The 25,154-nt window shown below is 30.4% G+C and overlaps 8 protein-coding genes and 4 pseudogenes across 12 annotated transcripts; 1 reads left to right on the top strand and 11 right to left on the bottom strand.

Moving 5' to 3' along the window:
* On the bottom strand, positions 1-357 carry AT5G36490 (ECA1 gametogenesis related family protein; the record flags this gene model as incomplete). Its single annotated transcript, NM_001085189.1, has 1 exon — positions 1-357. The coding sequence occupies one exon, from the start codon at positions 355-357 to the stop codon at positions 1-3; it is 357 nt and encodes a 118-aa protein (NP_001078658.1).
* Positions 358-2,197: 1,840 nt separating this feature from the next.
* Positions 2,198-2,554, bottom strand: AT5G36500 (ECA1 gametogenesis related family protein; the record flags this gene model as incomplete). Its single annotated transcript, NM_001085190.1, has 1 exon — positions 2,198-2,554. The coding sequence occupies one exon, from the start codon at positions 2,552-2,554 to the stop codon at positions 2,198-2,200; it is 357 nt and encodes a 118-aa protein (NP_001078659.1).
* Positions 2,555-4,395: 1,841 nt separating this feature from the next.
* On the bottom strand, positions 4,396-4,752 carry AT5G36510 (annotated as a pseudogene). Its single transcript has one exon.
* A 1,845-nt stretch (positions 4,753-6,597) lies between these two features.
* AT5G36520 (ECA1 gametogenesis related family protein) lies at positions 6,598-6,954 on the bottom strand (the record flags this gene model as incomplete). Its single annotated transcript, NM_001085191.1, has 1 exon — positions 6,598-6,954. The coding sequence occupies one exon, from the start codon at positions 6,952-6,954 to the stop codon at positions 6,598-6,600; it is 357 nt and encodes a 118-aa protein (NP_001078660.1).
* A 1,837-nt stretch (positions 6,955-8,791) lies between these two features.
* On the bottom strand, positions 8,792-9,148 carry AT5G36530 (annotated as a pseudogene). The gene has a single exon.
* Positions 9,149-10,984: 1,836 nt separating this feature from the next.
* On the bottom strand, positions 10,985-11,341 carry AT5G36540 (ECA1 gametogenesis related family protein; the record flags this gene model as incomplete). Its single annotated transcript, NM_001085192.1, has 1 exon — positions 10,985-11,341. One exon carries the CDS (start codon positions 11,339-11,341, stop codon positions 10,985-10,987), a length of 357 nt encoding a protein of 118 aa, NP_001078661.1.
* A 1,836-nt stretch (positions 11,342-13,177) lies between these two features.
* Positions 13,178-13,534, bottom strand: AT5G36550 (ECA1 gametogenesis related family protein; the record flags this gene model as incomplete). The annotated part of the gene is made up of 1 exon (NM_001085193.1): positions 13,178-13,534. One exon carries the CDS (start codon positions 13,532-13,534, stop codon positions 13,178-13,180), a length of 357 nt encoding a protein of 118 aa, NP_001078662.1.
* Positions 13,535-16,051: 2,517 nt separating this feature from the next.
* On the bottom strand, positions 16,052-16,528 carry AT5G36650 (annotated as a pseudogene; the record flags this gene model as incomplete). Its single annotated transcript has 1 exon — positions 16,052-16,528.
* Positions 16,529-16,671: 143 nt separating this feature from the next.
* On the top strand, positions 16,672-18,864 carry AT5G36655 (annotated as a pseudogene; the record flags this gene model as incomplete). Its single annotated transcript has 1 exon — positions 16,672-18,864.
* A 796-nt stretch (positions 18,865-19,660) lies between these two features.
* On the bottom strand, positions 19,661-19,960 carry AT5G36657 (ECA1 gametogenesis related family protein; the record flags this gene model as incomplete). Its single annotated transcript, NM_001085194.1, has 1 exon — positions 19,661-19,960. One exon carries the CDS (start codon positions 19,958-19,960, stop codon positions 19,661-19,663), a length of 300 nt encoding a protein of 99 aa, NP_001078663.1.
* Positions 19,961-21,855: 1,895 nt separating this feature from the next.
* Positions 21,856-22,212, bottom strand: AT5G36658 (ECA1 gametogenesis related family protein; the record flags this gene model as incomplete). The annotated part of the gene is made up of 1 exon (NM_001085195.1): positions 21,856-22,212. The coding sequence occupies one exon, from the start codon at positions 22,210-22,212 to the stop codon at positions 21,856-21,858; it is 357 nt and encodes a 118-aa protein (NP_001078664.1).
* Positions 22,213-24,080: 1,868 nt separating this feature from the next.
* AT5G36659 (ECA1 gametogenesis related family protein) lies at positions 24,081-24,405 on the bottom strand (the record flags this gene model as incomplete). The annotated part of the gene is made up of 1 exon (NM_001085196.2): positions 24,081-24,405. One exon carries the CDS (start codon positions 24,403-24,405, stop codon positions 24,106-24,108), a length of 300 nt encoding a protein of 99 aa, NP_001078665.1. The 3' UTR covers positions 24,081-24,105.
* Positions 24,406-25,154: the final 749 nt, after the last annotated feature.

Here is a 25,154-nt window from a genome sequence, read left to right on the forward strand (position 1 = left end):
CTATTTTGGTATGGGAGGAGTTGCACCGGCAACTCTTGAACATTTTTCCTTTAGCATCGGAGGAAAAAATGGAATGAATGGAATTTTCGGTATGCAATTATCGGCGTCCAAAAATGCTTTGCAACAAGCCGGACCTAAATTACCGAACTTTCCAGTGAAAATGGATTGAGAAATCTCTGCAATGCATCCAGGAATATCCATCACGGATGAGAAACATTTTGTTATATCAGGTAATCCAGGAATCAGTTGGAACGGAAACAGAAAAGGAAGTTGAGCCGGAAACTGAGGCAATTGAGCATTTACAGAAACTATGATACATAGAACCGCTAGAAGTAAAAACACATTTTTGATAGACATAATGAGAAATTGAGTAAAAAGTCTGAGTATAGCAACTATATGCTTAATGCTTTGTTTGTTTTTGATTGATGAATAACAATAAAATCCTTGCTTATTTATATGGATTGAAATGTGAAACTGTCATATTAATTTTTTTAATTTAACATCTTTGAATACTTTAATTAGGTATTTGATTAGCCGTTTTAGAAATTTAATATAGTTGAAACTCCATGTGTGAAACACGTAATATTAACTAAGAAATATTGACTACAAAGAGAAAATAAAAGTAAAATGGCTTCACATAATTAATCAATCATCGGTTTATATCTCCAAATTTAAACAAATAAATCGATTTATAATATTTTCTTCGTGAAATTATTTGAATCAATCTAAAGGTTTGGTTTGTAAAACTTCTATACAATGAGGTTCTCCATGACTTGTTAACACTAATCTTAGAGGAGAAGAGTTTCTGGATAGCGGGTTAAACGGTTTGGAAGAGCAGTTCGGATCTGGCATGAAAACAATGAACATAATCCAATATATGTGCCAAATATCTACATAAAGTTGGGCTTTCAAAATTGTTAACTCACGTGATCATGATACGTGTCAAATTTATTAGTGAAATATCCACCCTTATCAAATCAAATTTTGTTATTTTTAGGGTTTTGTGCAAAATAAAACCCTCTAACTCATCTATTTTTGCATCTTTATTCTCCACCTCCAAAAAATGCATAATTATCCGATGAAGTCTAAAATAATACGCAATGTAACCCCTTTTCGTCATTTTTCTACGACAATATTTTGTAAGATATTGATATTTAATATGTTTAATCGAAGCCTTCTCGACGAAAAGTTCAAATCGACCTTCGAAATATTAAAAATCTAATCTATGGGAGTGTAAAAAAGTTTACAATATACGTATAAGGGTCATATTGCGTATTATTTTAGACTTCATAAGATTAATATGTGTTTGTTAGAGATATAGGGTAAAATTGCAAAACTAGATGAGTTAGATGGGTGTTTTGCACAAAACCCTATATTTTTAAAAAACAAAATATAGAAAAATTTCATAACCCCATCGGATATATACACAAGTAAAAAAAATAGTTCATATATACAAATTTTTTATTTACTATATTAAAATATTGAACAAATTCTATTAAAAATCGTTTACATATTCAAAACAGAAGTAAAAGTTCCCTATTTTGTTTTAGAAAAATATTAATACGTGATTTAATATTTTCTAATTTTGTAACTTAAATATGTCTCTCTTTTTATTTCTTAATATTATTTCATTTTATTTTTTTCTCAATTACAGAGTTCTATTCGTTTACCACAAAATTCAATGAGACGCTCTGTCTGGTGCGTCTTTTATAGATGTTGTATGTTTTCCTTGTCTTATCTTTCTTTTATACTTTGAGAAATCCCGTATTATATATAATTAGTAAAGGCATGGTATATGGAATGTATATAATTGAAATATTCTTTTGAAATATACCCGATTACTATTTAGAATTTTTATATCATCACAACATTTCTCACACCAGCATATTTGGACGAGTCTTATCTAATAAAATTATAAACCACTCTCAGATTTTGTGTTATGACATATTTCAAAGATTTATGGAAACAATTTGAAGGTCTGTAACATTGTAAGACTAAATTCAATTATGGACTCGATGTTTCAAGGTGTTATTCATTAGAAGTGAAGAATGTATAAACATGGAACCCAAATGCAACTTCTCAAATGTTATTACTATATCTTCTTCTTTTTTTAATTATTATTATAACATGTAACGTAAGCTAAAATTTTAAAAAAATAAGTTGAAAAAGTTATCTATTTTAAAAATAAGATAAAACACTATTTTGGTATGGGAGGAGTTGCACCGGCAACTCTTGAACATTTTTCCTTTAGCATCGGAGGAAAAAATGGAATGAATGGAATTTTCGGTATGCAATTATCGGCGTCCAAAAATGCTTTGCAACAAGCCGGACCTAAATTACCGAACTTTCCAGTGAAAATGGATTGAGAAATCTCTACAATGCATCCAGGAATATCCATCACGGATGAGAAACATTTTGTTATATCAGGTAATCCAGGAATCAGTTGGAACGGAAACAGAAAAGGAAGTTGAGCCGGAAACTGAGGCAATTGAGCATTTACAGAAACTATGATACATAGAACCGCTAGAAGTAAAAACACATTTTTGATAGACATAATGAGAAATTGAGTAAAAAGTCTGAGTATAGCAACTATATGCTTAATGCTTTGTTTGTTTTTGATTGATGAATAACAATAAAATCATTGCTTATTTATATGGATTGAAATGTGAAACTGTCATATTAATTTTTTTTAATTTAACATCTTTGAATACTTTAATTAGGTATTTGATTAGCCGTTTTAGAAATTTAATATAGTTGAAACTCCATGTGTGAAACACGTAACAATAACTAAGAAATATTGACTACAAAGAGAAAATAAAAGTAAAATGGCTTCACATAATTAATCAATCATCGGTTTATATCTCCAAATTTAAACAAATAAATCGATTTATAATATTTTCTTCGTGAAATTATTTGAATCAATCTAAAGGTTTGGTTTTTAAAACTTCTATACAATGAGGTTCTCCATGACTTGTTAACACTAAACTTAGAGGAGAAGAGTTTCTGGATAGCGGGTTAAACGGTTTGGAAGAGCAGTTCGGATCTGGCATGAAAACAATGAACATAATCCAATATATGTGCCAAATATCTACATAAAGTTGGGCTTTCAAAATTGTTAACTCACGTGATCATGATACGTGTCAAATTTATTAGTGAAATATCCACCCTTATCAAATCAAATTTTGTTATTTTTAGGGTTTTGTGCAAAATAAAACCCTCTAACTCATCTATTTTTGCATCTTTATTCTCCACCTCCAAAAAATGCATAATTATCCGATGAAGTCTAAAATAATACGCAATGTAACCCCTTTTCGTCATTTTTCTACGACAATATTTTGTAAGATATTGATATTTAATATGTTTAATCGAAGCCTTCTCGACGAAAAGTTCAAATCGACCTTCGAAATATTAAAAATCTAATCTATGGGAGTGTAAAAAAGTTTACAATATACGTATAAGGGTCATATTGCGTATTATTTTAGACTTCATAAGATTAATATGTGTTTGTTAGAGATATAGGGTAAAATTGCAAAACTAGATGAGTTAGATGGGTGTTTTGCACAAAACCCTATATTTTTAAAAAACAAAATATAGAAAAATTTCATAACCCCATCGGATATATACACAAGTAAAAAAAAAGTTCATATATACAAATTTTTTATTTACTATATTAAAATATTGAACAAATTCTATTAAAAATCGTTTATATATTCAAAACAGAAGTAAAAGTTCCCTATTTTGTTTTAGAAAAATATTAATACGTGATTTAATATTTTCTAATTTTGTAACTTAAATATGTCTCTCTTTTTATTTCTTAATATTATTTCATTTTATTTTTTTCTCAATTACAGAGTTCTATTCGTTTACCACAAAATTCAATGAGAGGCTCTGTCTGGTGCGTCTTTTATAGATGTTGTATGTTTTCCTTGTCTTATCTTTCTTTTATACTTTGAGAAATCCCGTATTATATATAATTAGTAAAGGCATGGTATATGGAATGTATATAATTGAAATATTCTTTTGAAATATACCCGATTACTCTTTAGAATTTTTATATCATCACAACATTTCTCACACCAGCATATTTGGACGAGTCTTATCTAATAAAATTATAAACCACTCTCAGATTTTGTGTTATGACATATTTCAAAGATTTATGGAAACAATTTGAAGGTCTGTAACATTGTAAGACTAAATTCAATTATGGACTCGATGTTTCAAGGTGTTATTCATTAGAAGTGAAGAATGTATAAACATGGAACCCAAATGCAACTTCTCAAATGTTATTACTATATCTTCTTCTTTTTTTTAATTATTATTATAACATGTAACGTAAGCTAAAATTTTAAAAAAATAAGTTGAAAAAGTTATCTATTTTAAAAATAAGATAAAACACTATTTTGGTATGGGAGGAGTTGTACCGGCAACTCTTGAACATTGTTCCTTTAGCATCGGAGGAAAAAATGGAATGAATGGAATTTTCGGTATGCAATTATCGGCGTCCAAAAATGCTTTGCAACAAGCCGGACCTAAATTACCGAACTTTCCAGTGAAAATAGATTGAGAAATCTCTGCAATGCATCCAGGAATATCCATCACGGATGAGAAACATTTTGTTATATCAGGTAATCCAGGAATCATTTGGAACGGAAACAGAAAAGGAAGTTGAGCCGGAAACTGAGGCAATTGAGCATTTACAGAAACTATGATACATAGAACCGCTAGAAGTAAAAACACATTTTTGATAGAGATAATGAGAAATTGAGTAAAAAGTCTTAGTATAGCAACTATATGCTTAATGCTTTGTTTGTTCTTGATTGATGAATAACAATAAAATCCTTGCTTATTTATATGGATTGAAATGTGAAACTGTCATATTAATTTTTTTTTAATTTAACATCTTTGAATACTTTAATTAGGTATTTGACTAGCCGTTTTAGAAATTTAATATAGTTGAAACTCCATGTGTGAAACACGTAACATTAACTAAGAAATATTGACTACAAAGAGAAAATAAAAGTAAAATGGCTTCACATAATTAATCAATCATCGGTTTATATCTCCAAATTTAAACAAATAAATCGATTTATAATATTTTCTTCGTGAAATTATTTGAATCAATCTAAAGGTTTGGTTTGTAAAACTTCTATACAATGAGGTTCTCCATGACTTGTTAACACTAATCTTAGAGGAGAAGAGTTTCTGGATAGCGGGTTAAACGGTTGGGAAGAGCAGTTCGGATCTGGCATGAAAACAATGAACATAATCCAATATATGTGCCAAATATCTACATAAAGTTGGGCTTTCAAAATTGTTAACTCACGTGATCATGACACGTGTCAAATTTATTAGTGAAATATCCACCCTTATCAAATCAAATTTTGTTATTTTTAGGGTTTTGTGCAAAATAAAACCCTCTAACTCATCTATTTTTGCATCTTTATTCTCCACCTCCAAAAAATGCATAATTATCCGATGAAGTCTAAAATAATACGCAATGTAACCCCTTTTCGTCATTTTTTTCTACGACAATATTTTGTAAGATATTGATATTTAATATGTTTAATCGAAGCCTTCTCGACGAAAAGTTCAAATCGACCTTCGAAATATTAAAAATCTAATCTATGGGAGTGTAAAAAAGTTTACAATATACGTATAAGGGTCATATTGCGTATTATTTTAGACTTCATAAGATTAATATGTGTTTGTTAGAGATATAGGGTAAAATTGCAAAACTAGATGAGTTAGATGGGTGTTTTGCACAAAACCCTATATTTTTAAAAAACAAAATATAGAAAAATTTCATAACCCCATCGGATATATACACAAGTAAAAAAAATAGTTCATATATACAAATTTTTTATTTACTATATTAAAATATTGAACAAATTCTATTAAAAATCGTTTATATATTCAAAACAGAAGTAAAAGTTCCCTATTTTGTTTTAGAAAAATATTAATACGTGATTTAATATTTTCTAATTTTGTAACTTAAATATGTCTCTCTTTTTATTTCTTAATATTATTTCATTTTATTTTTTTCTCAATTACAGAGTTCTATTCGTTTACCACAAAATTCAATGAGAGGCTCTGTCTGGTGCGTCTTTTATAGATGTTGTATGTTTTCCTTGTCTTATCTTTCTTTTATACTTTGAGAAATCCCGTATTATATATAATTAGTAAAGGCATGGTATATGGAATGTATATAATTGAAATATTCTTTTGAAATATACCCGATTACTATTTAGAATTTTTATATCATCACAACATTTCTCACACCAGCATATTTGGACGAGTCTTATCTAATAAAATTATAAACCACTCTCAGATTTTGTGTTATGACATATTTCAAAGATTTATGGAAACAATTTGAAGGTCTGTAACATTGTAAGACTAAATTCAATTATGGACTCGATGTTTCAAGGTGTTATTCATTAGAAGTGAAGAATGTATAAACATGGAACCCAAATGCAACTTCTCAAATGTTATTACTATATCTTCTTCTTTTTTTTAATTATTATTATAACATGTAACGTAAGCTAAAATTTTAAAAAAATAAGTTGAAAAAGTTATCTATTTTAAAAATAAGATAAAACACTATTTTGGTATGGGAGGAGTTGTACCGGCAACTCTTGAACATTGTTCCTTTAGCATCGGAGGAAAAAATGGAATGAATGGAATTTTCGGTATGCAATTATCGGCGTCCAAAAATGCTTTGCAACAAGCCGGACCTAAATTACCGAACTTTCCAGTGAAAATAGATTGAGAAATCTCTGCAATGCATCCAGGAATATCCATCACGGATGAGAAACATTTTGTTATATCAGGTAATCCAGGAATCAGTTGGAACGGAAACAGAAAAGGAAGTTGAGCCGGAAACTGAGGCAATTGAGCATTTACAGAAACTATGATACATAGAACCGCTAGAAGTAAAAACACATTTTTGATAGACATAATGAGAAATTGAGTAAAAAGTCTTAGTATAGCAACAATATGCTTAATGCTTTGTTTGTTTTTGATTGATGAATAACAATAAAATCCTTGCTTATTTATATGGATTGAAATGTGAAACTGTCATATTAATTTTTTTAATTTAACATCTTTGAATACTTTAATTAGGTATTTGATTAGCCGTTTTAGAAATTTAATATAGTTGAAACTCCATGTGTGAAACACGTAACATTAACTAAGAAATATTGACTACAAAGAGAAAATAAAAGTAAAATGGCTTCACATAATTAATCAATCATCGGTTTATATCTCCAAATTTAAACAAATAAATCGATTTATAATATTTTCTTCGTGAAATTATTTGAATCAATCTAAAGGTTTGGTTTGTAAAACTTCTATACAATGAGGTTCTCCATGACTTGTTAACACTAATCTTAGAGGAGAAGAGTTTCTGGGTAGCGGGTTAAACGGTTGGGAAGAGCAGTTCGGATCTGGCATGAAAACAATGAACATAATCCAATATATGTGCCAAATATCTACATAAAGTTGGGCTTTCAAAATTGTTAACTCACGTGATCATGACACGTGTCAAATTTATTAGTGAAATATCCACCCTTATCAAATCAAATTTTGTTATTTTTAGGGTTTTGTGCAAAATAAAACCCTCTAACTCATCTATTTTTGCATCTTTATTCTCCACCTCCAAAAAATGCATAATTATCCGATGAAGTCTAAAATAATACGCAATGTAACCCCTTTTCGTCATTTTTCTACGACAATATTTTGTAAGATATTGATATTTAATATGTTTAATCGAAGCCTTCTCGACGAAAAGTTCAAATCGACCTTCGAAATATTAAAAATCTAATCTATGGGAGTGTAAAAAAGTTTACAATATACGTATAAGGGTCATATTGCGTATTATTTTAGACTTCATAAGATTAATATGTGTTTGTTAGAGATATAGGGTAAAATTGCAAAACTAGATGAGTTAGATGGGTGTTTTGCACAAAACCCTATATTTTTAAAAAACAAAATATAGAAAAATTTCATAACCCCATCGGATATATACACAAGTAAAAAAAATAGTTCATATATACAAATTTTTTATTTACTATATTAAAATATTGAACAAATTCTATTAAAAATCGTTTATATATTCAAAACAGAAGTAAAAGTTCCCTATTTTGTTTTAGAAAAATATTAATACCTGATTTAATATTTTCTAGTTTTGTAACTTAAATATGTCTCTCTTTTTATTTCTTAATATTATTTCATTTTTTTTTTTCTCAATTACAGAGTTCTATTCGTTTACCACAAAATTCAGTGAAAGGCTCTGTTTGGTGCGTCTTTTATAGATGTTGTATGTTTTCCTTGTCTTATCTTTCTTTTATACTTTGAGAAATCCCGTATTATATATAATTAGTAAAGGCATGGTATATGGAATGTATATAATTGAAATATTCTTTTGAAAAATACCGATTACTATTTAGAATTTTTATATCATCACAACATTTCTCACACCAGCATATTTGGACGAGTCTTATCTAATAAAATTATAAACCACTCTCAGATTTTGTGTTATGACATATTTCAAAGATTTATGGAAACAATTTGAAGGTCTGTAACATTGTAAGACTAAATTCAATTATGAACTCGATGTTTCAAGGTGTTATTCATTAGAAGTGAAGAATGTATAAACATGGAACCCAAATGCAACTTCTCAAATGTTATTACTATATCTTCTTCTTTTTTAATTATTATTATAACATGTAACGTAAGCTAAAATTTTAAAAAAATAAGTTAAAAAAGTTATCTATTTTAAAAATAAGATAAAACACTATTTTGGTATGGGAGGAGTTGCACCGGCAACTCTTGAACATTGTTCCTTTAGCATCGGAGGAAAAAATGGAATGAATGGAATTTTCGGTATGCAATTATCGGCGTCCAGAAATGCTTTGCAACAAGTCGGACCTAAATTACCGAACTTTCCAGTGAAAATGGATTGAGAAATCTCTACAATGCATCCAGGAATATCCATCACGGATGAGAAACATTTTGTTATATCAGGTAATCCAGGAATCAGTTAGAACGAAAACGGAAAAGGAAGTTGAGCCGGAAACTGAGGCAATTGAGCATTTACAGAAACTATGATACATAGAACCGCTAGAAGTGAAAACACATTTTTGATAGACATAATGAGAAATTGAGTTAAAAGTCTTAGTATAGCAACTATATGCTTAATGCTTTGTTTGTTTTTGATTGATGAATAACAATAAAATCCTTGCTTATTTATATGGATTGAAATGTGAAACTGTCATATTAATTTTTTTAATTTAACATCTTTGAATACTTTAATTAGGTATTTGATTAGCCGTTTTAGAAATTTAATATAGTTGAAACTCCATGTGTGAAACCCGTAACATTAACTAAGAAATATTGACTACAAAGAGAAAACAAAAGTAAAATGGCTTCACATAATTAATCAATCATCGGTTTATATCTCCAAATTTAAACAAATAAATCGATTTATAATATTTTCTTCGTGAAATTATTTGAATCAATCTAAAGGTTTGGTTTGTAAAACTTCTATACAATGAGGATCTCCATGACTTGTTAACACTAAACTTAGAGGAGAAGAGTTTCTGGATAGCGGGTTAAACGGTTGGGAAGAGCAGTTCGGATCTGGCATGAAAACAATGAACATAATCTAATATATGTGCCAAATATCTACATAAAGTTGGGCTTTCAAAATTGTTAACTCACGTGATCATGACACGTGTCAAATTTATTAGTGAAATATCCACCCTTATCAAATCAAATTTTGTTATTTTTAGGGTTTTGTGCAAAATAAAACCCTCTAACTCATCTATTTTTGCATCTTTATTCTCCACCTCCAAAAAATGCATAATTATCCGATGAAGTCTAAAATAATACGCAATGTAACCCCTTTTCGTCATTTTTCTACGACAATATTTTGTAAGATATTGATATTTAATATGTTTAATCGAAGCCTTCTCGACGAAAAGTTCAAATCGACCTTCGAAATATTAAAAATCTAATCTATGGGAGTGTAAAAAAGTTTACAATATACGTATAAGGGTCATATTGCGTATTATTTTAGACTTCATAAGATTAATATGTGTTTGTTAGAGATATAGGGTAAAATTGCAAAACTAGATGAGTTAGATGGGTGTTTTGCACAAAACCCTATATTTTAAAAAAACAAAATATAGAAAAATTTCATAACCCCATCGGATATATACACAAGTAAAAAAAATAGTTCATATATACAAATTTTTTATTCACTATATTAAAATATTGAACAAATTCTATTAAAAATCGTTTATATATTCAAAACAGAAGTAAAAGTTCCCTATTTTGTTTTAGAAAAATATTAATACGTGATTTAATATTTTCTAGTTTTGTAACTTAAATATGTCTCTCTTTTTATTTCTTAATATTATTTCTTTTTTTTTTTCTCAATTACAGAGTTCTATTCGTTTACCACAAAATTCAGTGAAAGGCTCTGTTTGGTGCGTCTTTTATAGATGTTGTATGTTTTCCTTGTCTTATCTTTCTTTATACTTTGAGAAATCCCGTATTATATATAATTAGTAAAGGCATGGTATATGGAATGTATATAATTGAAATATTCTTGTGAAAAATACTGATTACTATTTAGAATTTTTATATCATCACAACATTTCTCACACCAGCATATTTGGACGAGTCTTATCTAATAAAATTATAAACCACTCTCAGATTTTGTGTTATGACATATTTCAAAGATTTATGGAAACAATTTGAAGGTCTGTAACATTGTAAGACTAAATTCAATTATGGACTCGATGTTTCAAGGTGTTATTCATTAGAAGTGAAGAATGTATAAACATGGAACCCAAATGCAACTTCTCAAATGTTATTACTATATCTTCTTCTTTTTTTAATTATTATTATAACATGTAACGTAAGCTAAAATTTTAAAAAAATAAGTTGAAAAAGTTATCTATTTTAAAAATAAGATAAAACACTATTTTGGTATGGGAGGAGTTGTACCGGCAACTCTTGAACATTGTTCCTTTAGCATCGGAGGAAAAAATGGAATGAATGGAATTTTCGGTATGCAATTATCGGCGTCCAAAAATGCTTTGCAACAAGTCGGACCTAAATTACCGAACTTTCCAGTGAAAATGGATTGAGAAATCTCTGCAATGCATCCAGGAATATCCATCACGGATGAGAAACATTTTGTTATATCAGGTAATCCAGGAATCAGTTGGAACGGAAACAGAAAAGGAAGTTGAGCCGGAAACTGAGGCAATTGAGCATTTACAGAAACTATGATACATAGAACCGCTAGAAGTGAAAACACATTTTTGATAGACATAATGAGAAATTGAGTAAAAAGTCTTAGTATAGCAACAATATGCTTAATGCTTTGTTTGTTTTTGATTGATGAATAACAATAAAATCCTTGCTTATTTATATGGATTGAAATGTGAAACTGTCATATTAATTTTTTTAATTTAACATCTTTGAATACTTTAATTAGGTATTTGATTAGCCGTTTTATAAATTTAATAAAGTTGAAACTCCATGTGTGAAACACGTAACATTAACTAAGAAATATTGACTACAAAGAGAAAATAAAAGTAAAATAGCTTCACATAATTAATCAATCATCGGTTTATATCTCCAAATTTAAACAAATAAATCGATTTATGATATTTTTTTCGTGAAATTATTTGAATCAATCTAAAGGTTTGGTTTGTAAAACTTCTATACAATGAGGTTCTCCATGACTTGTTAACACTAAACTTAGAGGAGAAGAGTTTCTGGATAGCGGGTTAAACGGTTGGGAAGAGCAGTTCTGATCTGGCATGAAAACAATGAACATAATCCAATATATGTGCCAAATATCTACATAAAGTTGGCTTTCCAAATTGTTAACTCACGTGATCATGACACGTGTCAAATTTATAAGTGAAATATCCACCCTTATCAAATCAAATTTTGTTAGTTTTAGGGTTTTGTGCAAAATAAAACCCTCTAACTCATCTATTTTTGCATCTTTATTCTCCACCTCCAAAAAATGCATAATTATCCGATGAAGTCTAAAATAATACGCAATGTAACCCCTTTTCGTCATTTTTCTACGACAATATTTTGTAAAATATTGATATTTAATATGTTTAATCGAAGCCTTCTCGACGAAAAGTTCAAATCGACCTTCGAAATATTAAAAATCTAATATATGGGAGTGTAAAAAAGTTTACAATATACGTATAAGGGTCATATTGCGTATTATTTTAGACTTCATAAGATTAATATGTGTTTGTTAGAGATATAGGGTAAAATTGCAAAACTAGATAAGTTAGATGGGTGTTTTGCACAAAACCCTATATTTTTAAAAAACAAAATATAGAAAAATTTCATAACCCCATCGGATATATACACAAGTAAAAAAAATAGTTCATATATACAAATTTTTTATTTACTATATTAAAATATTGAACAAATTCTATTAAAAATCGTTTATATATTCAAAACAGAAGTAAAAGTTCCCTATTTTGTTTTAGAAAAATACTAATACGTGATTAATATTTTCTAATTTTGTAACTTAAATATGTCTCTCTTTTTATTTCTTAATATTATTTCATTTCATTTTTTTCTCAATTACAGAGTTCTATTCGTTTACCACAAAATTCAGTGAGAGGCTCTGTTTGGTGCGTCTTTTATAGATGTTGTATGTTTTCTTTGTCTTATCTTTCTTTTATACTTTGAGAAATCCCGTATTATATATAATTAGTAAAGGCATGGTATATGGATTGTATATAATTGAAATATTCTTTTGAAAAATACTGATTACTATTTAGAATTTTTATATCATCACAACATTTCTCACACCAGCATAATTAGACGAGTCTTATCTAATAAAATTATAAACCACTCTCAGATTTTGTGTTATGACATATTTAAAGATTTATTGAAACAATTTGAAGGTTTGTAACATTGTAAGACTAAATTCAATTATGGACTCGATGTTTCAAGGTGTTATTCATTAGAATTGAAGAATGTATAAACATGGAACCCAAATGCAACTTCTCAAATGTTATTACTATATCTTCTTCTTTTTTTAATTATTATTATAACATGTAACGTAAGCTAAAATTTTAAAAAAATAAGTTAAAAAAGTTATCTATTTTAAAAATAAGATAAAACACTATTTTGGTATGGGAGGAGTTGCACCGGCAACTCTTGAACATTGTTCCTTTAGCATCGGAGGAAAAAATGGAATGAATGGAATTTTTGGTATGCAATTATCGGCGTCCAGAAATGCTTTGCAACAAGTCGGACCTAAATTACCGAACTTTCCAGTGAAAATGGATTGAGAAATCTCTACAATGCATCCAGGAATATCCATCACGGATGAGAAACATTTTGTTATATCAGGTAATCCAGGAATCAGTTGGAACGGAAACAGAAAAGGAAGTTGAGCCGGAAACTGAGGCAATTGAGCATTTACAGAAACTATGATACATAGAACCGCTAGAAGTAAAAACACATTTTTGATAGACATAATGAGAAATTGAGTAAAAAGTCTTAGTATAGCAACTATATGCTTAATGCTTTGTTTGTTTTTGATTGATGAATAACAATAAAATCCTAGCTTATTTATATGGATTGAAATATGAAACTGTCATATTAATTTTTTTAATTTAACATCTTTGAATACTTTAATTAGGTATTTGATTAGCCGTTTTATAAATTTAATAAAGTTGAAACTCCATGTGTGAAACACGTAACAATAACTAAGAAATATTGACTACAAAGAGAAAATAAAAGTAAAATAGCTTCACATAATTAATCAATCATCGGTTTATATCTCCAAATTTAAACAAATAAATCGATTTATAATATTTTCTTCGTGAAATTATTTGAATCAATCTAAAGGTTTGGTTTGTAATACTTCTATACAATGAGGTTCTCCATGACTTGTTAACACTAAACTTAGATGAGAAGAGTTTCTGGATAGCGGGTTAAACGGTTGGAAAGAGCAGTTCGGATCGGGTATGAAAACAATGAACATAATCCAATATATGTGCTAAATATCTACATAAAGTTGGGTTTTCAAAATTGTTAACTCAGGTGATCATGACATGTGTCAAATATATTAGTGAAATATCCACATATATCAAATCAAATTTTGTTATTTTTAGAATTTTGTGCAAACAAAAACCCTCTAACTCATCTATTTTTGCATCTTTATTCTCCACCTCCAAAAAATGCATAATTATCCGATGAACTCTAAAATAATACGCAATGTAACCCCTTTTTCGTCGTTTTTTTCTACGACAACATTTTGTAAGATATTGATATTTAATATATTTAATTGAAGCCTTCTCGACGAAAAGTTCAACTCGACCTTCGAAATTTTAAAAATCTAATCTTTATGAGTGTAAAAACATTTACAATATATATATAAGGGTCATATTGTGTATTATTTTAGACTTCATAGGATTAATATGTGTTTGTTAGAGATATAGGGTAAAATTGCAAAACTAGATGAGTTAGATGGGTGTTTTGCACAAAACCCTATATTTTTAAAAAACAAAATATAGAAAAATTTCATAACCCCATCGGATATATACACAAGTAAAAAAAATCATTCATATATACAAATTTTTTATTTACTATATTAAAATATTGAACAAATTCTATTAAAAATCGTTTATATATTCAAAACAGAAGTAAAAGTTCCCTATTTTGTTTTAGAAAAATATTAATACGTGATTTAATATTTTCTAATTTCGTAACTTAAATATGTCTCTCTTTTTATTTCTTAATTTTATTTCATTTCATTTTTTCCTCAATTACAGAGTTCAATTCGTTTACCACAAAATTCAATGAGAGGCTCTGTTTGGTGCGTCTTTTTATAGATGGTGTATGTTTTCCTTGTCTTATCTTTCTTTATACTTTGAGAAATCTCGTATTATATATAATTAGTAAAGTCATGGTATATAGAATGTATATAATTGAAATATTCTTTTGAAAAATACCGATTACTATTTAGAATTTTTATATCATCACTACATTTCTCACACCAGCATATTTGGATGAGTCTTATCTAATAAAATTATAAACCACTCTCAGATTTTGTGTTACACTACAAGAAAACAGTCAATTTGCGAGGAAGGGTTGCGAGGGAAGGCATTCCTCGCAATTATTGCGAGGGTATTGCGTGAAACTTGCTACGTACCGCACGCGAGTAGCAATTCCGTCGCAAAACTTGCGAGGGAAGACTTCCTCGCAAATTTGCGAGGGAAGTACGATGGTTTCGCAAGAAAGATATTATCCGTCGCAAATCCCAAGCAGATACGTCGCAAATCTTTACCCTAAACCCTAAAATACATAAAAGTGTATTGCAATCTTTGATTTTCATTTATAGATATGAATTCAAGTAGATTATATGGTTTGAACAAAAAAATATTGTATTGGTTTCAATATTAACATTTCATTTTGAAAATGTTAAACATTCATGATTCATATTTAATGAAAACCATAAGATCATCATTGATGTATTTGGGGAAAAAACACATTCGAATTATATGATGATAAAATAGGTTCAAATGAAGATAATTAACGTTCTAATGATTTAAAAAAATGAATCCAAATGATTTTGAATAGTGATTGTTGTATTTTTCAAAATTGATTATACATTGCGAGGAATTTGCGAGGTGTTTGCTAGTACGCGTAGCAGTTCCCTCGCAATATTTACACTAAACCCTAAAATATTTAGAATTTTTAGTCATGTTCTTATTTTGCTGAGGGTCTTACTAGAAATAGGAGAGACTGAATCAAATATAATTATTGAATTTTGATTGGTTTAAAATACGATTCCTCGTAATTTCCTGGCAAGGTCTGCGAGGGATTTGCTAGGCGTTCTCGCAGTTCCCTCGCAATGTAAGCTGCATTTTGATTGGTTTAAAAGACGGTTCCTCGCAATTTCCTAGCAAGGTTTGCGAGGGATTTGCGAGGATATATATTCTTATATATACTCGATAACCTAGTTTGAGCAGAGCTCAAACCTGCCGCATCAAACCCTAAACCTAATTTTTTTTCTTCGATTCTCTTCTTCTCCGATCTGTTTTCCTCGTCGCCGGCTTCTCTTCTTCTCCGATCTATTTTCTTCGCCGCCGCCTCTCTTCTTCTTCGATCTGATTACGTCGCCGCCTCTTATTCTCCAGCAGCCGCCGCAACTCTTCTTCTCCAGGTTCAGCCGCGAGTCGATCTGTTTCTTCTCCAAGGTAACGTCTTCTTCTCCGATATAACTTCTTCTTTCCATTCCAACTTCCACCGTCCGATCTAACTTCTTCTTCTTCTCCGTTGCGGTTCGTCTTCTCCTGCAGTCGTCGCGACTCTTCTTCTCCAGCAGCCGTCGCGACTCTTCTTCTCCAGCAGCCGTCGCGACTCTTCTTCTCCAGCAGCAGTCGCGACTCGATCTCTTTTGCCTCCAAGGTAACGTCTTCTTCTCCGATCTAACTGCTTCACTCCGATCTAACTTCTTCTTCATCTCCGATCTGACATTGTTTTCCAGATCTAATCTGTTCTAGTTTACGGATCTAAACTCTGTCAATCATTTGTTCTGCTTCTGCTTTTGCTTCTCTCCGATCTAACTTCTTCTTCATCGCTTCTAGGTTTTGTTTGTTTTGCAAGATGCCGTCGTCGGAGAATACTTATGCACGATATAGGTCACAGCAGGGAGACCCGTTGCATGTCAATTCTCCTGTCAGTGCTGGGAATATTTCAGGGGTTCAAGGTTCACGCCATCCACCATCACCTCCAACGCCAACCACTCAGCCTTCTGTCAATGATTCTGATTCTCAAGCTGAGCGTCTCAACAATCTCACACTGGAGGAGCTTCTTGATAGTCCTGGTCGTGCTGGCTTGACAAGGCTAGACCCAAAGCGTCCTCCGGGAACTCTCTGGTAAGGTTAAATTCATTGTCCTAGAACAGCTTAGGTTGTAGTGCCTTAGAACTTTGTAGTGCCTTGGAGCGTAATGGAATTAGGTTGTAGTGCCTTAGGTTGTAGTGCCTTGGAGCGTAATGGAATTAGGTTGTAGTGCCTTAGGTTGTAGTGCCTTAGAAGTTTCAACAAATAGAACAGCTTGGTTGTACTTAGCATTGTGATGTCTTAGAAGTTTAAAGACATAGAAATCCTTATGTGTGGGCTGGTTGGTCTTCTTGTAGGTTTGACGATGACCCTGCATTTGCAGCAACAGTCCGCAGCATCTTTGAAAGAGATTTCAAAGAACCTCATGCCAATTGGTCACAAACATCAAAGGCTACAATCGATCGATGGTATGAAACGTTTGTGGTAAGTTTTGTGCTCTTTTGATGTTTATGCTTGTTTTGTGTATGGTTTCATTTCTGATGTTAGCTTCTCTTTTGTAGCAAGTATATAACTGGGACCGTTCAATTAACAAAAGAGTAAGGGTTGAGTTTGAAGCAAAGCTAAAGTCTAGGATGACTGATCAAGTGTCACGGTGGAAGGGAAATTGGAAGGAGAAAGGTGATGAAGCCAAGCCAAAATGGATTGATCCTGATGTGTGGAAAGGTCTTGTACTGTTTTGGCAAGATCCAAAGTCAGAAAAAAAGAGTAACAACAGCAGAAATGCTAGGTATCATGATCCGGATGGCAAAGGCATCTATAAACACCGTTCAGGCCAGACCTCATACAAAGCTCGTGCAAGAAAACGAGTAAGATAAGTATTCTTCTCTCCTTACCATTACTTAATCTAGAATTACATACTGACATCTTGTTTATCTCTTTGTGTTTCAGTGTGAGAAGACTGGAGAAAAAACTCCTGATTTCCTTGAGCTGCTAGATGAGACACACAGAAAAGCGGATGGAAGCTTCATCGATGGGAAGTCAGAGGAGATCTACAAGCAAGTAACATCTAGGATTGAAGAGGAAGAGTCTCATATGAGTTCAGGGGACAATCCGGAGAGCACTGGATCAGGTGGACTTTCTGTTCATGTCAAAAACAAGATATTTACTGAGGTAAATTTTATGTGCTCTTTCTGTTGTCTACTTGATAATCACTGTTAGCGTTGTCTACTTGATAATCACTGTTAGCGTTGTCTAGTTGTGTCTGAAATCTGATTGTGTTGTCTGAAATCTGATTGTGTTGTCTGAAATCTTATTGACAGCTTATTGTGTTGTCTGAAATCTTGACAGCTTATTCATTATACTTTGTGTAGTGTTGTGTTTGAATTGCTTTCTATTGCAAGTGTGGTTGTGTTGTCTACTTAATAATCACTGTTAGCGTTGTCTAGTTGTGTCTGAAATCTTATTGTGTTGTCTGAAATCTTATTGACAACTTATTGTGTTGTCTGAAATCTTATTGACAACTTATTGTGTTGTCTGAAATCTTGACAGCTTATTGTGTTTGAATTCTTTTGTCTTGTGTTGAACTTGTTTTCTCACTTGTTTTCTGTTGTGTCCTTGTGAGTTTTTGTGACCTTTGCAGGTTGCTCCGAGAAAGAAAGGAAGGATTTATGGTCTTGGATCTCTGCAGTTTGAAGCATCCTCAGCTCATAGTGGTCCAACACTTCCTAGTGATGATCCGGTTATACTTTCTGCGAAGCTGGCTGCCGCTGAAGCTTGCATTCAAAATCAGGCTGAGAAGATCAACAGCTTTGATATCCTCTTTGACTATCTTGCTGAGAAAGATCCAGCTTTAGCTGCCATTCTTCGACGAGGTTCCTCGACACAGACAAGACCGGTTAGCGCAAATGAACCACCTGTAGCTACAGCTCCAGAACAGCAAGCCAATGAGGAGACAGCTGCTGCTGCTGCCCTAGCTAACCTTGCAACAGGATCCTCTCCATCATCAGTATTTTGAGAACATTGTCTTTCTCTTTTTTCCTTGTAATCTTTTTAGAACATGGTTTCAAATATTGGCATTGTAGTATACATTTTAGATAATGATAATTTCAGCTTCTTCTTCTTCTTCTTGTGTCTTTATTTAAGAATCAAAAATAATCTCTAATCAACAACTAATTAACCAGATAATTAGAGTCTAATTAACCACTAATCAAGCCTTAATATATCAGGAAATCAGTTGCAAAGCACTTGCAAATCCATCGCAAATATTGCGATGGACTTGCTAGGCAGAAAGAAAAGAATCGCAAATCTCTCGCAACAATTGCGAGGGAAGTACTAGAACTGTGTTGCGTGTGTTTTGCGAGGAAAACAGTTCCTCGCAAAATTTGCGAGGAAAACAGTTCCTCGCAAAATTTGCGAGGGAATTGCGACTTTTTACCATTTGCGAGAAGCGATTTGCGAGGAACTTGATTTCGTCGCAAGTCCCTCGCGTATGGCTGTTTGCGAGGGATTAGCGAGTAATTCTTCCCTCGCAAAACGACGGTTTTCTTGTAGGGTTATGACATATTTCAAAGATTTATGGAAACAATTTGAAGGTTTGTAACATTGTAAGACTAAATTCAATTATGGACTTGATGTTTCAAGGTGTTATTCATTAGAATGAAAAATGTATAAACATGGAACCCAAATGCAACTTCTCAAATGTTATTACTATATCTTTTTCTTTTTTAATTATTATTATAACATGTAACGTAAGCTAAAATTTTTAAAAAATAAGTTGAAAAAGTTATCTATTTTAAAAATAAGATAAAACACTATTTTGGTATGGGAGGAGTTGCACCGGCAACTCTTGAACATTGTTCCTTTAGCATCGGAGGAAAAAATGGAATGAATGGAATTTTCGGTTTGCAATTATCGGTGTCCAAAAATGCTTTGCAACAAGCCGGACCTAAATTACCGAACTTTCCAGTGAAAATAGATTGAGAAATCTCTGCAATGCATCCAGGAATATCCATCACGGATGAGAAACATTTTGTTATATCAGGTAATCCAGGAATCAGTTGGAACGGAAACAGAAAAAGGAAGTTGAGCCGGAAACTGAGGCAATTGAGCATTTACAGAAACTATGATACATAGAACCGCTAGAAGTGAAAACACATTTTTGATAAACATAATGAGAAATTGAGTAAAAAGTCTTAGTATAGCAACTATATGCTTAATACTTTGTTTGTTTTTGATTGATAAATAACAATAAAATCCTTGCTTATTTATATGGATTGAAATGTGAAACTGTCATATTAATTTTTTTAATTTAACATCTTTGAATATTTTAATTAGGTATTTGATTAGCCGTTTTATAAATTTAATAAAGTTGAAACTCCATGTGTGAAACACGTAACATTAACTAAGAAATATTGACTACAAAGAGAAAATAAAAGTAATATAGCTTCACATAATTAATCAATCATCGGTTTATATCTCCAAATTTAAACAAATAAATCGATTTATAATATTTTCTTCGTGAAATTATTTGAATCAATCTAAAGGTTTGGTTTGTAAAACTTCTATACGATGAGGTTCTCCATGACTTGTTAACACTAAACTTAGAGGAGAAGAGTTTCTGGATAGCGGGTTAAACGGTTGGAAAGAGCAGTTCGGATCGGTTATGAAAACAATGAACATAATCCAATATATGTGCTAAATATCTACATAAAGTTGGGTTTTCAAAATTGTTAACTCATGTGATCGTGACACGTGTCAAATTTATTAGTGAAATATCCAAACATATCAAATCAAATTTTGTTATTTTTAGGATTTTGTGCAAACAAAAACCCTCTAACTCATCTATTTTTGCATCTTTATTCTCCACCTCCAAAAAATGCATAATTATCCAATGAACTCTAAAATAATACGCAATGTAACCCCTTTTTGTCGTTTTTTTCTACGACAATATTTTGTAAGATATTAATATTTTAATATATTTAATCGAAGCCTTTTCGACGAAAAGTTCAACTCGACCTTTGAAATTTTAAAAATCTAATCTTTATGAGTGTAAAAACGTTTACAATATATATAAGGGTCATATTGTATATTATTTTAGACTTCATAGGATTAATATGTGTTTGTTAGAGATATATAGTAAAATTGCAAAACTATATGAGTTAGATGTGTGTTTTGCACAAAACCCTATATTTTTTAAAAACAAAATATAGAAAAATTTCATAACCCCATCGGATATATACACAAGTAAAAAAATCATTCATATATACAATTTTTTTATTTACTATATTAAAATATTGAACAAATTCTATTAAAAATCGTTTATATATTCAAAACAGAAGTAAAAGTTCCCTATTTTGTTTTAGAAAAATATTAATACGTGATTTAATATTTTCTAATTTTGTAACTTAAATATGTCTCTCTTTTTATTTCTTAATTTTATTTCATTTTAGTTTTTCCTCAATTACAGAGTTCAATTCGTTTACCACAAAATTTAGTGAGAGGCTCTGTTTGGTGCGTCTTTTTATAGATGGTGTATGTTATCCTTGTCTTATCTTTCTTTATACTTTGAGAAATCTCGTATTATATATAATTAGTAAAGGCATGGTATATACCATGTATATAATTGAAATATTCTTTTGAAAAATACCGATTACTATTTAGAATTTTTATATCATCACTACATTTCTCACACCAGCATATTTGGACGAGTCTTATCTAATAAAATTATAAACCACTCTCAGATTTTGTGTTATGACATATTTCAAAGATTTATGGAAACAATTTGAACGTTTGTAACATTGTAAGACTAAATTCAATTATGGACTTGATGTTTCAAAGTGTTATTCATTAGAATGAAAAATGTATAAACATGGAACCCAAATGCAACTTCTCAAATGTTATTACTATATCTTTTTCTTTTTTAATTATTATTATAACATGTAACGTAAGCTAAAATTTTTAAAAAATAAGTTGAAAAAGTTATCTATTTTAAAAATAAGATAAAACACTATTTTGGTATGGGAGGAGTTGCACCGGCAACTCTTGAACATTGTTCCTTTAGCATCGGAGGAAAAAATGGAATGAATGGAATTTTCGGTATGCAATTATCGGTGTCCAAAAATGCTTTGCAACAAGCCGGACCTAAATTACCGAACTTTCCAGTGAAAATAGATTGAGAAATCTCTGCAATGCATCCAGGAATATCCATCACGGATGAGAAACATTTTGTTATATCAGGTAATCCAGGAATCAGTTGGAACGGAAACGGAAAAGGAAGTTGAGCCGGATACTGAGGCAATTGAGCATTTACAGAAACTATGATACATAGAACCGCTAGAACTGAAAACACATTTTTGATAAACATAATGAGAAATTGAGTAAAAAGTCTTAGTATAGCAACTATATGCTTAATACTTTGTTTGTTTTTGATTGATAAATAACAATAAAATCCTTGCTTATTTATATGGATTGAAATGTGAAACTGTCATATTAATTTTTTTAATTTAACATCTTTGAATACTTTAATTAGGTATTTGATTAGCCGTTTTATAAATTTAATAAAGTTGAAACTCCATGTGTGAAACACGTAACATTAACTAAGAAATATTGACTACAAAGAGAAAATAAAAGTAATATAGCTTCACATAATTAATCAATCATCGGTTCATATCTCCAAATTTAAACAAATAAATCGATTTATAATATTTTCTTCGTGAAATTATTTGAATCAATCTAAAGGTTTGGTTTGTAAAACTTCTATACGATGAGGTTCTCCATGACTTGTTAACACTAAACTTAGAGGAGAAGAGTTTCTGGATAGCGGGTTAAACGGTTGGAAAGAGCAGTTCGGATCGGGTATGAAAACGATGAACATAATCCAATATATGTGCTAAATATCTACATAAAGTTGGGTTTCAAAATTGTTAACTCACGTGATCGTGACACGTGTCAAATTTATTAGTGAAATATCCAAACATATCAAATCAAATTTTGTTATTTTTAGGATTTTGTGCAAACAAAAACCCTCTAACTCATCTATTTTTGCATCTTTATTCTCCACCTCCAAAAAATGCATAATTATCCGATGAACTCTAAAATAATACGCAATATAACCCCTTTTTTGTCATTTTTTTCTACGACAATATTTTGTAAGATATTTATATTTAATATATTTAATCGAAGCCTTTTCGACGAAAAGTTCAACTCGACCTTCGAAATTTTAAAAATCTAATCTTTATGAGTGTAAAAACGTTTACAATATATATATAAGGGTCATATTGTGTATTATTTTAGACTTCATAGGATTAATATGTGTTTGTTAGAGATATAGGGTAAAATTGCAAAACTATAAGAGTTAGATGGGTGTTTTGCACAAAACCCTATATTTTTAAAAAACAAAATATAGAAAAATTTCATAACCCCATCGGATATATACACAAGTAAAAAAAATCATTCATATATACAATTTTTTTATTTACTATATTAAAATATTGAACAAATTCTATTAAAAATCGTTTATATATTCAAAACAGAAGTAAAAGTTCCCTATTTTGTTTTAGAAAAATATTAATACGTGATTTAATATTTTCTAATTTCGTAACTTAAATATGTCTCTCTTTTTATTTCTTAATTTTATTTCATTTCATTTTTTCCTCAATTACAGAGTTCAATTCGTTTACCACAAAATTCAATGAGAGGCTCTGTTTGGTGCGTCTTTTTATAGATGGTGTATGTTTTCCTTGTCTTATCTTTCTTTATACTTTGAGAAATCTCGTATTATATATAATTAGTAAAGGCATGGTATATAGAATGTATATAATTGAAATATTCTTTTGAAAAATACCGATTACTATTTAGAATTTTTATATCATCACAACATTTCTCACACCAGCATATTTATACGAGTCTTATCTAATAAAATTATAAACCACTCTCAGATTTTGTGTTATGACATATTTTAAAGATTTATGGAAACAATTTGAAGTTCTGTAACATTGTAAGACTAAATTCAATTATGGACTCGATGTTTCAAGGTGTTATTTATTAGAATTGAAGAATGAATAAACATGGAACCCAAATGCAACTTCTCAAATGTTATTACTATATCTTCTTCTTTTTCTTAATTATTATTATAACATGTAACGTAAGCTAAAATTTTAACAGAAATAAGTTGAAAAAGTTATCTATTTTAAAAATAAGTTAAAACACTATTTTGGTATGGGAGGAGTTGCACCGGCAACTCTTGAACATTGTTCCTTTAGCATCGGAGGAAAAAACGGAATGAATTCGGTATGCAATTATCGGCGTCCAAAAATGCTTTGCAACAAGCCGGACTTAAATTACCAAACTTTCCAGTAAAAATGGATTGAGAAATCTCTGCAATGCATTCAGGAATATCCATCACGGATGAGAAACATTTAGTTATATCAGGTAATCCAGGAATCAGTTGGAACGGAAACGGAAAAGGAAGTTGAGCCGGAAACTGAGGCAATTGAGCATTTACAGAAACTATGATACATAGAACCGCTAGAAGTGAAAACACATTTTTGATAGACATAATGAGAAATTGAGTAAAAAGTCTTAGTATTGCAACAATATGCTTAATGCTTTGTTTGTTTTTGATTGATGAATAACAATAAAATCCTTGCTTATTTATATGGATTGAAATGTGAAACTGTCATATTAATTTTTTTAATTTAACATCTTTGAATACTTTAATTAGGTATTTGATTAGCCGTTTTTATAAATTTAATAAAGTTGAAACTCCATGTGTGAAACACGTAACATTAACTAAGAAATATTGACTACAAAGAGAAAATAAAAGTAATATAGCTTCACATAATTAATCAATCATCGGTTCATATCTCCAAATTTAAACAAATAAATCGATTTATAATATTTTCTTCGTGAAATTATTTGAATCAATCTAAAGGTTTGGTTTGTAAAACTTCTATACGATGAGGTTCTCCATGACTTGTTAACACTAAACTTAGAGGAGAAGAGTTTCTGGATAGCGGGTTAAACGGTTGGAAAGAGCAGTTCGGATCGGGTATGAAAACGATGAACATAATCCAATATATGTGCTAAATATCTACATAAAGTTGGGTTTTCAAAATTGTTAACTCACGTGATCGTGACACGTGTCAAATTTATTAGTGAAATATCCAAACATATCAAATCAAATTTTGTTATTTTTAGGATTTTGTGCAAACAAAAACCCTCTAACTCATCTATTTTTGCATCTTTATTCTCCACCTCCAAAAAATGCATAATTATCCGATGAACTCTAAAATAATACGCAATGTA

Source organism: Arabidopsis thaliana, chromosome 5 (assembly GCF_000001735.4).
Source record: "Arabidopsis thaliana chromosome 5, partial sequence".
Taxonomy (NCBI): Eukaryota; Viridiplantae; Streptophyta; class Magnoliopsida; order Brassicales; family Brassicaceae; genus Arabidopsis; species Arabidopsis thaliana.